Below are 13,373 nucleotides of genomic sequence, written 5' to 3'. Positions count from 1 at the left end.
CATAAACACACTCACACCGACAAAAAAGAAAATAGGTTTCTCAAAACTTACGAAAAGTTGAAACAAAAACCATACGCTCTCAGCTCCTTACTCACACACCACACTGTAACAAGAACACTGTGAAATGTACAGTAACTGGCTGGCAGCAATTAGCAAGTAAGCTGCTTTAGTACATTCTACTTACTTACATTCTTACTGTTTATTCAATCACAGTACCTGTAAAACACTGTTACTGTTATTACAGTAATAATCACAGTACTGCAATTGCTATTACTGTAATATGGTGCTGTATTTTCTATCATAGCAAATAGTAGACTACTGTGACAGGCATTACTGCAATAATTTCAATAATGTAAATTAGTAACTGTAAAGCAATTACATACTGTAAAATGAAGACACCGTTTTGTCATAAAACATCTCATTTATTTAAACATTCAGCATTTAAAAATTCTAACATACATAGGCACTAAATATATTTTATTTTGTAAACAACAACACTATAGCTGGGTTTCAATCAAAATGTATTGCAAATCTGAACCAGATTCAAAGAAATTCAGCAAAAGAAAATGCAAATGAATGCTTGTTCTTGTTTCCATCCGCTACCGTTATGGGCTTATTGGGAGTTGGTTCATTGATACAAGCAATTAATATATATAAAACCATTATACTGTATTGCAGAAGAAAATGATGCAACAGGATAACATTCATTTAAAAGAGCGCCAGTTGAACCTCAAACAGTGAAAAACGTATAAAACAGAGAACATGCAATGGGAATATGACATTCTGTTTGTGAGGAGGCTGTTTTAATCTGCTACAAAACGTTGACAGCTTAAACAACTGCTTACTGCTTCTTAAACTGTGTTCTTCACCCCGAACTGTACTCTTGATCCTGAACTGGATACTGGAGTCTTCTTCCCTGCAGTAGAGGGATAAAAAGGAATTACTTACTGATGTAGAAATTTATAGGCGAGACTGATGGCTCTGACCATTTTTGTTGACTCCTTGCTACCCATTAGAAATACCACAATATGCTTTTACTACTTGCAACCCTACATATAAGGGCAGAAGCATAATACAACGGTACCACACACACACACAGTACAATAAGGGCATTAGTAAGTCCTACTGCCCTGTGTTCTGTGTAACAGTGAATAATGGCTACAAATAAACCTGAACTGGAACGCTAAGTATTCAAGGTAAAAATTAATTAACAGTCTCACCTGGTATCAGTTGCTCTGCCAGTCATACTCAATGAAGTCCCTGATGAACGATGCCACATGTGGATTGAGGGACTCATTCTTCCGTTGGACCATCTTGCCACTCCTTCGGCTCACCTGGACCTTGGAAGTGCACTTATTCTGCTCTGGATTTATCCTGACAAAAAATCTGTAAATACAAAAGACATCATACATCATCCCAGCCAAGGAGAAAAACTTGGTTGAAGTGATGGTTCGGAGTCTTACCCGTGTATTGGTATGTGCTGCTCCATGCTAGTGTAATACATCCACCAGGTCTGGTCCATTAATTCCTTCCCTGTCATGAATTGTATTGTTTTCTGGTCTGTACCTACTTCATTCATTTTGGAGCCGTACACTCATATAGGTACAATAATCAGTACACTCCCGGTGAAGCTCTCGTTCTTACGACAGTGAAGGAGTTAATGGACCAGACTTGGTGGACGTATTTCACTCACATGGACCGGCAAATACCACTATATGGGTAAGAATCCTGCTTATGTGTGAGGTGAACGAAGATCTGACACTGAAGAGCTTCTGACAAGCACTGAAAGGACAAGCAATCTTTTCCCCATCCCTTATATGCAGCTTTAAATGTTCTCAGAGACTTGAAAAATGTGAAGATTTAAAAGTGCATTCCTCAATCTGACAACTTAGATTCACACATTTATGAGATCTAGCTGGTTTAGATTTCGTGTGGTTTCGCCATGTGTGTCTGTAATGCACAAAATGTCTTGAAATTACAAGGACAAACAGAAATCCCACAAGGAAACCTGAAGTTTGCATGGTTTCTGTGCACTTTAACATGCTTGATATACGCTTCAGTATTTGGTTCCCCCCCAGCCTCACGGCAGCTAGCAAGAGTCATTACGTCTCTCTAACGCTACTTCTCTCCCCCAGTGCACTTTTAAAGTTACACACACCGTAACTTTACATGAGAGAACTGTGCTAAACTAAGGTAACGTTACAATGGCAAAATGAGTTTACCTTGCTGATGTCAAAGGCTGAAGAAAGTGTGGAATCTTGTCCGTGACCTCTTGAAACAAAACTGTGTGGAAACATTCAGGTAGCCATTATAGATGATATAAAGATGTTTGGTCCTCTAACTGCATGATAACAAAAAATAGAAGAATCTGTGTTGGAAATAGGCCTAATGCAAATTGTACCATCAACAAAGAGAGGATATTCTTTCTTCTGTTGAAAAAACTCCTGTTGAAAAAAAATCCCGCTCAAAATTACTGTATTGTGATTCACAGTAAAATATATTTACTGTAGAATTCACCCACCAATGAATTTTGACCATGATGCTTTGCAGATCTACAGCAACAGACTGTATACAGGTTCTACAGTAAGCATATGCTCATTACACAGTAATAATGCTGTGAAAACTACAGAAATGTGTTACAGTGCACCTCAGAGAGAGAGAGAGAGAGAGAGAGAGAGAGAGAGAGAGAGAGAGCGCCTCTACCTCCTTTCCTTTCTCCTCTACCTTCTGTGAGAACTCAGCCTCTGATTTTTTTTTTCTCCATTCCATTCAAGGCTCAGGCTGCGAAGTTAAAAGCTGGATCTTTATTTCAGCGACCATTTTTGGCTGTAAAAATGCTGAGCGGCGTCCTGTTTCTGAGCGTCCTCTTGGTCACCAGCCTGACACCATCCGAAACGCAGAGCCGCAAAACCAAAGAAATCTGCAAGAGCCGCTGCAGCTGCGAGGAGCGGGAAAACATTCTGAACATCATCTGCGAGAATAAAGGATTTACCACCGTCAGTCAGTTCCAGGCGCCCCCCAATAAAATCTCGCAACTTTTTCTAAATGGAAACTTCCTGTCACGGCTCAGCACCAATGAGTTTGTCAATTATGACAATGTCACTTCACTCTATCTCGGGAATAACGGCTTACAGGAGATCCAAACCGGCGCGTTTAACGCTCTGCGCTTCCTGAAGCGGCTCTCCTTGAACAACAACAACCTGGAGGTGATAAAAAAGGACACCTTCTCAGGACTGGAGAGTTTGGAGTATTTACAGGCAGACTATAATTACATCAGTGCCATCGAGCCGGGTGCTCTCATTAAGCTGAATAAGCTCAAAGTGTTGATCCTGAGTGACAACCTGCTCCTTTCTCTTCCTCCCAATATTTTCCTCTTTGTGATCCTCACCTACTTGGATTTACGTGGCAACCGGTTCAAGATGCTGCCGTTTGCCGGGGTCTTGCAGCACATAGGCGGCATCATGGAGATCCAGCTGGAGAGGAACCCGTGGAATTGCACATGTGATCTGATTCCCCTCAAATCCTGGTTGGACACCATTTCCGTCTTCGTGGGGGGCACAGTGTGCGAGACGCCATTCAGGCTGCATGGCAAAAACATCACGCAGCTCAGAAAGCAGGATCTGTGCCCGTGCAGGAATGCTGGTGAGCATGTTCACCCCCCCTCTGACTGTCACTTTCAAGGGGCCCTGCCCCCGACCTACCACCCTGGTAGGATCACCCCCACCCGGGCCCAGAAAGCCTCCCAGACGCTCTCCCCTGTGCCCATGTTGTGTCCTAGCGTGTGCGTGTGCACGTCACGAAACCCACACAGCAGCTTGAACATTAATTGCCAGGAGCGCAACTTGCACAACATCAGTGAGCTGAACCCCAAGCCCTCCTCCCCAAAGAAACTCCACCTGACCGGTAACTACTTACAAGTGATTTACAGGACTGATCTGACCGAGTACAGCTCACTGGAGCTGCTTCATTTAGGAAATAACAGGATAGCAGTGATTCAGGAAGGTGCGTTTGAGAACCTAACAAAGCTCAGACGGCTCTATCTGAATGGGAATTACATTGAATCACTTTCTCAGTCCCTCTTCGCCGGCCTGCAGTCGCTCCAGTACCTGTATTTGGAATACAACATCATCAACGACATCTCACCACAAACATTTAACGCTTTACACAACCTGCAGCTGCTTTTCCTCAACAACAACCTGCTAAGCTCGCTCCCCGACAATGTTTTCGGTGGCACGATGCTGACAATACTCAACTTGCGGAACAATCATTTCTCCTACCTGCCGGTCCGAGGGGTCCTGGACCAGCTCTCAGCGTTCATCCAGATCGACCTGCTGGAGAACCCCTGGGACTGCAACTGTGACATCATGGCGCTCAAGAACTGGGTGGAGCTGTCCAGTACCAGCGTGGTGAACAACGAAATCACCTGCGATTCTCCCTCTAAACACACGGGTCGCCTGCTGCGCTCGCTCCACAACAAGGTCATCTGCCCTGAGCCCAGCGAAGTGCCCCCGCAGCAAAATCCAACCCCTACAAAAGCCCCTACATTAATGGGCCCTGGCACGGAGCCTATCACCCCCTCCTCCTCTTCCTCCTCTTCTTCTTCTTCTTCTTTTAGCTCAGTCAGCCCCACCGAATCCCAAATGCACACTCCTGAGCTACACCCTGAGGTCCCACTTTCAGTCCGGATTCCCTGCTTTTTTGTTGTTTTCACCTGTTTGGCCAGTATCGTTGTCTTAGTTTTTGCTTTGAAGGATTTATGGTTAAATCTCCGGCGTCCTGCGGCTTGGCCACCCCGGAGCCTCCGGAGATGTTGTATCAAAACTTAGGGGAGAGGTCCAATAAGGAACTTCCCACAGCAGCAGCCCCCCCCCCCATTAAAAGTTTTGCACTTTACTGAAGAGACCTTATATCGTGCCCCCCTACGAGGCCGCTACAGCCCGGCGGTTTGTCACCAATCAGGACAGGTTGAACAAACCGTGCTGTACGGGACCCCCAGGAAATACTACAGGGTGGAACACCCTCCAAAAACAATGAGCACCCACTTCTGCTCCCAGGGAAGCGAAAAACAGAGCCAGAGGTATTTGGAGGTTCTTGAGAAACAGACTGCGATGAGCCAACTGTAAGATAATGACCCCTAATTATGAATAATACCCTCTCTATATATCCATCTTATCTGTGTACAGTCCTACATTATTTACTGGAAGCAAACTGAAGCCTTTGATGATCTTTTTTTCTCTCTTCCTTTTCTTCTCTTTTTTGTTGTTCCTTTTTCAGATGTATAAAAAAGGAGTATAATAAGTATATTACTATTATGCAGTTCTATTTTTTGCTCCTGGAAGTTCTAAATTATTTCTTCAGAAAAATGAAATTCCAAAAGACTCTTGACGACGGCAGCAGATTATAATGGGCAGGACTGTGTACAAATACGGCTTTGTGCTTTTCATGAAACTGTATTTTATTTTTCCCCTGTGATAAAGTATGACGTAATTATTCTTTGTAGAAGAGGAAACGCTACAGATTGACATTCATGTACATATTTAGCATACACACATAAATGGTGAGTGTTGAACCAGAATTGAGAACCCTTTTCAGAATCCAACAAGCAGCAAAATCTTACTTTACCTACTCCAGAAAGTGCCTTTGCACTCAACTATTTTATCAACAATGCTCTCTGCAAAATGGAAAAATGACCCTTTTTCTTAAAGTGCTGTATTTTAAAGAATTATATCTTTATGTAAAATAGAATACCTATATGTCTGTTGAAAAAAAAGGGCAAAAAACAAACAAACAAAGGAACTTGCGACTGGGTGTGAAATGATGTACAGATATCAACAGGGAGGAAATCATGTTATTTTGCTTTCCATATGAAGTGTCTTTGGAGATGTACAGCTTCTAGAGAATATTGTATGCTATAGGGGAGCAATACAGCGTGGTGAAATGTTGCCATTAAACGTTCACTGAAACACTTCGTCAAGATCCTGCGAGTGACGTGCATTTTTTGGTTCGGACTGTGTATAATTATTTCTGGATGCTGCGGTGTGCCGCGGACTGCTCTAAAGTGTGTGTGTGTGTGGGTGCAGTGGGAGCCAGAGAAAATGAAAACAGAGCTGGCCCTGCAGCTCCTCCCTCTTCTCTCTCGCTCTCTCTCCGCTGAGATGCGACGGCTCGTCTGACAGTTGACAATTTTTTCCAACTTCTTTTTAGGGTTGACTGATAGCCTGCCCGCTCCTCAGACCTGACACAGCATTCGGAGACCCCTCTCCAAATCCCTGCTCCTCCCTTTCTCCGAAAAAATCTCCACTCCATCCATCTATAATGGTGCACGGACACAACGCTGATGCTTGCACTGCAAAAAAAGGGTGTCTAAAAACAAGATAAAAACACTAATCTGAGGGGAAAGGTACTCAAAACAAGTGAAATTATCTGTCCATGCAGCAAGATAATTTCACTTGACAAGATTGCTTAAATTAAGATTGTTAAATCTAGAAATAAGAATGTCTACAGAGGTATTTGGAAGGCGTAAAATAAGCCAAACATGCTGGTTTTAAAATGAAATTACTCAAAATGTAACTTTTTGCAACCCTAAATTAAGTGAAATATACTAAGTATAAGCATACAAATAGCATAAAATGCTGGTTTTGAGATGAGATTACTTAAAAAGTAACTTTTACAGCCTCAAAATAAGTGAAATAAACTAAATATAAGCATAAAATGCTGGTTTTAAGATGGGATTACTTAAGTCACTTTTCACAGCCTCAAAATGAGTGAAATATACTAAATATAAGCATATAATGCTGGTTTTAAAGTGGGATTACTTAAAAAGTAACTTTTACAGCCTCAAAATGAGTTAAATATATACTAAATATAAGCAATTACAACAAAGTCTTTCTTACTTTTAGCAAATTAAACTGAAAAAAATATTAAATTTAGAGAAAAATACTATAGTATTAGTGAAGAATGTCAAAGCTCTTTCTTAATCCAAGCAGCAGGGCAGTTTCTGTCTTTTTGGGGGCCCTATGCAAGATGCTGTTTGGGGGCCCCTATTTTGTCAAACTATGATGGATAGATTCCTAACCCTTTTGGGTGATCCATAAAGATGCAACAATCTATTCAATTTTAAGAGGAAAACAGGCTAGAGTCGTGAAAACCTCTCTCAAATTAAAATCAAACATCTTAAGTTGACCCACACTAGTAAGTTGAACTGATAGAAAATGTTAATACAAGGTAAACAATAGGGATCCTTGATAGGTCAATAAATGAAACTGATGGAGTGTTCCTCAATTTTGTTTTATTTTGAGTTTTTAAAAAAACTAACAAGAATAATATAGTTGAGGTAGTAAGGAACCTTTCAAATGTAACACAAGCCCATCAGGACGAACACAATAAACCAGCATACAATAAAAATGCAACAATGAAAACAAACCAACAATAAAATCAATACTTTTAAGGAACCATACAGAACTATATAACACAATCACACCACTTTGTGATGATTATCAGTATCATCTGAGTCTTGTGTTTGAAGCAGATCTACCCTAAGCCCCTCCTCAAAATTTCTGCTTCCTTGCCAGCATATGAGAGCTGCTTGCCAATCTCTGGTGCTGAAGGCGGCAGTGCTGCTTCCTGTTCTGCGGCTCCAAAATACTTCAGAATTGCTCCTGCAAAGACGAAACTCCTCAGGTTACCAAGCAAAACAGATCCTCAACATACTATATAATTGAGTTATGTTACACTAATGGAGAAATTCATAATCTGTTTTTATTTTAAACCTTGCAATATACAGCACAGTGTCCCTTTAAAGCATGCACCCAATTTCAAAGTTGTCACTTTTAAGCAGTTTCAAAGAGTTAAAAAACAAAGATAAATGACTGATGAGCACTACAGTTACAGTGGCTTGTTGAGAAGACCTCCAATATGAATGGGCAGTCTTTTTTTTAATTCAGTTTGCAAACTTTTGTATTATGAAATAAATCAAAATTCTTTAAGGAGAAATGTGTCCGGGTCCTTATGGGTTAAAGTACCATTTTCAACGAAGTGCCTGGTTTTGGCCTGTGGTCCAAATGAAAAGGTTTGGGCACTCCTGCTCTTAGCAAAAAGGTTCTTACTGTGTATCAAAGCCTGACTAAACTAAAGGCTAGTAGGGGGCAATGTATGTAACTTAACAGGAAATGGAGTCCATCTCAGTTCAAGTGCATGCTGTCATTAAAGTGAAAGGGGGAGCACAGCGAATACTGATATATTCGGGAATTCACTGACATCTATCAAAGCTTCAACTTTTCACATTAACTGTCGAGCTGATATATTGACTTGTAATACAAGAGAATGTATTACTCCTGAAATAAATGCAAAGGAGAAAGATCTTGACGAGGGGGCCGCATTATATTTGAAAATAAACAATCAAATCAACAATCTCCAACCTAAATTTAAGTTCAGTGTTAAATATTCATAAAAAAGGACACGTTAGTTTTATTTTTTCTATATGTGCATGACTTAAAACTACATCAACTACAAGGCTAACCTACACAAAAAGAGCTCTTCACTTTGTTACCACCTGGCTCAAGGATTCAGAAAGTAGAGGAAAGTTCCAGAAGTCAAATTCTGACGGCCATACGGGCAGGAAATAATTATGTGTTAGTAGATTTTGTCATCATACAGAAAAAAAAAAAAAAAAAGTGGTAGATGAGTGTCCTATCAACCCCAGTCCCCATCAAAGTAGACATCCATTTTTTTGTCACGTATCATCTTTTTCTGTCATCATGACACACTATTGCTGTTTTATAGCAAAAGAAATTAGCTTTAAGAGAGGAGAGGGTGACTCCTCAGGACACTTTCCAGTATGTGCCCTTGAAAAAAATGCTTAAGCTCATATTTATTGTTCTGGCAGTTGACGTGAATCATCATTTAAGACACACCACGCCTATCGTGGCTTCCCCTGCACCGTCTATAAATAGACCCAGCTGCGCAGAGTACGGTTGATTATTCTGATTTGAACTGGTCCCGAGCGGCCTCAAGGTGGAGAGATATTCTCTATACTCAGAGAACCAGGGTTACGCTGTAACCCAACGTTCTCTTTCTTATGAGAATATCTCACCATTACATATAGTATATATGTTATGGGACTCTGTAAGACACACCGTGAGGGTACCAAGGAACAATTCCCAGATAAAAACTAAACTAAAGCTACTTAAAGTGAAACTCTCGCCAAAATGCAATCTAGGCTTGTTTTTGTGAATGTATCAAACCTTTGTGTAAAAGCATAATAACGACAAAGAGGCACGTTTAAGATTTACTGTATTTTCGTTCTCATTCTCATCGTCTCCCATTTTCAATGGGAGTGCATGGTGCACTTTTACACTAGCATCAAAATATTTTTAAAATACTAAGAAGGCTCGACACAACATGAAACTTTGCTCTTAGTGTCACTAGGGTCTCTACACATGAACACGAGCCTTGAGAACATTGTTCACACGGTTTACTCAAAATAGAGTTTTGGAACAACTCACCTCAGCAGTACCTTGTTCTGCTCGCAGTTGTCATGGCAGCCCTGACGTACTCGGGGATCAACACGTCTGGGCTGCCATGACAACAGCTAGAGGAACAAGCTACTGCTGAGGTGAGCAAAGTTTCATGTAGTCCATGAGCCAGGGCCCCAAATTTGGGCCATCGGTATCAATGGGGGGACAAAGTCTCATAGTGATTTTTGGCAAGGTATACACCCCTAGTACTAGAAAAATCACGATAGCAGTGCAGGGGTGGTAGCGAAATCACTTTTTTCAGCTCATGAAGTTACTAACACCCTTAAATAAATTCGTTTTTGAAATCTGATGTATATCTGGTTTAGGCTCATGGTAGGGATATTGTCAATATTCCATAATATAGTGCTTGGTATCGTTGGAAAGGGGACCTTTTAGGCTTTTATTTAAGCCCAGTACTGAATCTGTCTGACAAACACAGACATCACATGACTTCTTTAAATCAGAAATAACACACATTTTCTCACAATTTCCGCCCAAACTGTATGCTATCTTTTATCCCTGTGGCATGAAAGAACACCAGGGACACAAAACTCAAAAACGTCAATACTCAAGGGACTCTGATGATTCAGAAAATGTATAATATACCCATACTATTTATTTGTTAGAGCCTTAAATTAGACTTGTAGAGCCAGCGCAAGTCTTTAAAATAGAATGGAGCCAATACAATGGACAAATAGAATACCCTATTAGTCCAGGGCCAAAAGGCCTATTCATTCATGTACAGTTGTAATAAAAAGTAATTGTTTCAATAGTGTTGTCAACATAACACTTGTAAGTGGTTTAACAAAATGTTTCTATCATGTATTTTGATATTCACCCACTTTCAGTAAGAATGTCATAAAGTAGCTCATGCACGGAATACTGATGGATTTTGACAGTTTGACAAGGTTTTTCTCAGTTTTGTGAAAAGATCGTTGGTTGAGTTGAGTGGTTATAACAACACTACCATCTATGCCATCTTCAATCAACTTCCAATGCGTTCCAGGGGTATTACATTTAAGTACAAAATGCTTTTTCTCTTGTGCTTGTGAATTGATGGGGAATAGACAGAGGGAGATTATACCTATAGCTGTACCTGTAACAGTTACTAATGTTAGCTTGGTGTCTTTTACAGGCTAGCTATCTAGCAGGCTTGATAGCTTGCAGGTTAAACCATAGACGTATACATAGACACATCATTGAGTGCTGGACTGTATGTTGATGTCGCCGTTATATTGGAGGAGGCAGCTCCACCCCGTGAACTGATACAAGTCAATGGAGTGAACTTCAGACAGCTCCTTGTACAAAGTGCTATAAGTTAATGTGTCTCATTTACACATTCACACGGATATATTAAGGAAACAGAGAGGAACCAAAAACAATGTCTGTAATGTTCTCTGATGATTATAAACGTTTACTACACCTTACATGTTTAGTATACAGGTCGGCACCAAATTATTGTATGATGTTTTTTGTTGTTTACGGCTGCTGATGTATGTAACGCTGTGATGATACATGACAGTTAAATATTTAATCTGTCTATAATAACCACATCCTGACATGTAAATGTGACATCTTCCTACCATACTGTCAACTTGTTTCATAACATTTAAGTTTCAATATGGACAACTGACTGCATAATATATGAATCAGATGCAGAAATACTTTATTGATGCCCCGACCAGGATATTGCAATCATGACAGTGCTCCCATTGAAGTCAAGAATATGCAGAAAAATAGTACTACTACTATATAATAATAATAATAATGAAAACTAATTGTTGGGTTGTGGGGAGATATACAGAGATAGAGAGATAACCAGATATATATAGAGTATATATATATAGAGAGAATAGAGCGATAGAGGGAGTAGATGTCGAGAGATAGGAGAGAGAGAGAGAGATAGAGAGATAGGAGAGAGAGAGATGATAGATATATAGATATAGATGTTTTATTAATGTATATATTATAGATATATATGGATATATTATATATATATATATATATATATATATATAATATATATATATATATATACATATATATCATACTATACTATCTATATATATTTATATATATAATATATATATATATATATATATAATAGTAGCCTGCTGCAACTTTACTTTTTTTTTTTTACTATTAAATGTTATTGTATACATTATCATATGTTATAATGTTCTGTCATGGAGTATATCTCTTCACTGCTGGGAAAAAAAGAAAGGCTCACGGCTGTTGCAGTTTCTGACCTTGATTTGCAGACTTTGTTAATTTTTTGTCGCCATGATTGTTATTATTAGTACTTCAAATCAGATCATCAAAAATCACTGTATTTATAAAAACAACGTTGTTTTTTTATTCACAGAGATGTCACATTTACATGTCAGGATGTGGTTAATATAGAAACAGATTAAGTATTTAACTCATGTATCATCACAGTAACAGCGTTACATATATCAGCAGCTGTAAACACTCATAAAAACATCAAAATCTATTTTGTGGTTTGGTGCCGACCTGTATACTGAACATATAAGGAGTAGTTAATAGTTATAATATCAGAGAACGTTACAGACGTTGTTTTTGGTTCCTCTCTGCTTCCTGAATATATCCATACGTGTGTGAATGTGTAAATGAGGGGCTTTATTTTATGGCACTTTGTAGAAAGCATATTATAAAGTTCACTCCATTGACTTGTATCAGTTCCCAGGGCGCTCAATGAGGTGTCTATGTATATATGTCTATGGGTTAAACAGTGTAACAGTAACTGCTACAGTGCAGGCTAGCTAGCTACATCAGTTGGACATCTTCCAACATTTTCAAGAGGATGTGAGTGACATCAGGTTAAGCTTATGTTGTGATGGGTTGGGTTTAAGTAACGTCAAGTAACAAACCTTTTCTTTCTTTTTTCAACACAATTGTTCATTAACCTGTAATGTTTACATCACCACCCTTGCGATTTTGTTTTTAGTTACTGTGAGAAGCTATTCTCTCCAGCTTCATCTGTAATGCTTTCTGTGGCTTTCCTTTTCAGAGTCTCTAATTTTCATTTCATTGTGAAGAGGCTCCGGCATTTTCTGTTATTCTTGGGACTTCTTCTTCTCCAAGGTCTTTAGCAACATCTGTAATACTGACATAGTTTCTCAATTTGGCTGCGTCAAGCAATGTTTTCTAGGATTCTAAGACCAAATATTTTAAGACCAAATATTTTATCATCTTCTTTTGATGTTTCATGGTGTATGATAGACACTTCAGATTCTTTGTACTGGCTGTCCATTCTGAATCCAGATCTAAATCTCCTCTATTCAGTTCTATTGTGCAGGAGTATCCCACCATCACAGTAACTAAAAAGAAAATCACAAGGGTGGTGATGTAAACATTACAGGTTAATGAACAATTGTGTTGAAAAAAGAAAGAAAAGGTTTGTTACTTGACATTACTTAAACCCAACCCATCATAACATAAGCTTAACCTGATGTCACTTACATCCTCTTGGAAATGTTGGAAGATGTCCAACTGATGTAGCTAGCTAGCCTGCACTGTAGCAGTTACTGTTATCGTACATTCAGACCAAAGGCGAATAAAGAGGAAAATGATCCATTCACTCAGTCACTCACTCATTCAAGTCATTCACTTTATATTGGGAGCCAGGCGGAGAAGGAGGGAAAGTGGAAGGCGACAGCGGGTGGAATAGGCAGATTATGGGGGAAAAAAAGTTTAAAATCCTCCAACTTTATGTAATGAGCTATGAAGCGTCTAGGTGGAAAAGCCATGCGAAAACCAATGGGGATGTGTCGTTCTGCTGTCATCCCTCGGTCAGGTTGGTCCCAGAGAAATTTGACCCCGTTTGCATATAGGGAT

General features: G+C 39.6%; 1 protein-coding gene across 1 annotated transcript; it reads left to right on the top strand.

Annotated features, from left to right (window-relative positions):
- Nucleotides 1-2,656: 2,656 nt before the first annotated feature.
- On the top strand, nucleotides 2,657-4,864 carry LOC115568482 (SLIT and NTRK-like protein 2). The gene has a single exon (XM_030395790.1). It carries the CDS (start codon nucleotides 2,835-2,837, stop codon nucleotides 4,824-4,826), a length of 1,992 nt encoding a protein of 663 aa, XP_030251650.1. The 5' UTR covers nucleotides 2,657-2,834; the 3' UTR covers nucleotides 4,827-4,864.
- The last annotated feature ends 8,509 nt before the right edge of the window (nucleotides 4,865-13,373 follow it).

This window comes from Sparus aurata, chromosome 18, assembly GCF_900880675.1.
Source record: "Sparus aurata chromosome 18, fSpaAur1.1, whole genome shotgun sequence".
Taxonomy (NCBI): Eukaryota; Metazoa; Chordata; class Actinopteri; order Spariformes; family Sparidae; genus Sparus; species Sparus aurata.
The sequence above is the reverse complement of the archived record's forward strand: the minus strand, read 5'-3'. Positions and strand labels throughout refer to the sequence as shown.

Coding starts and splice junctions, on each gene's coding strand:
- LOC115568482 (XM_030395790.1), top strand. CDS start 2,835: ATGCTGAGCGGCGTCCTGTTTCTGAGCGTCCTCTTGGTCACCAGCCTG.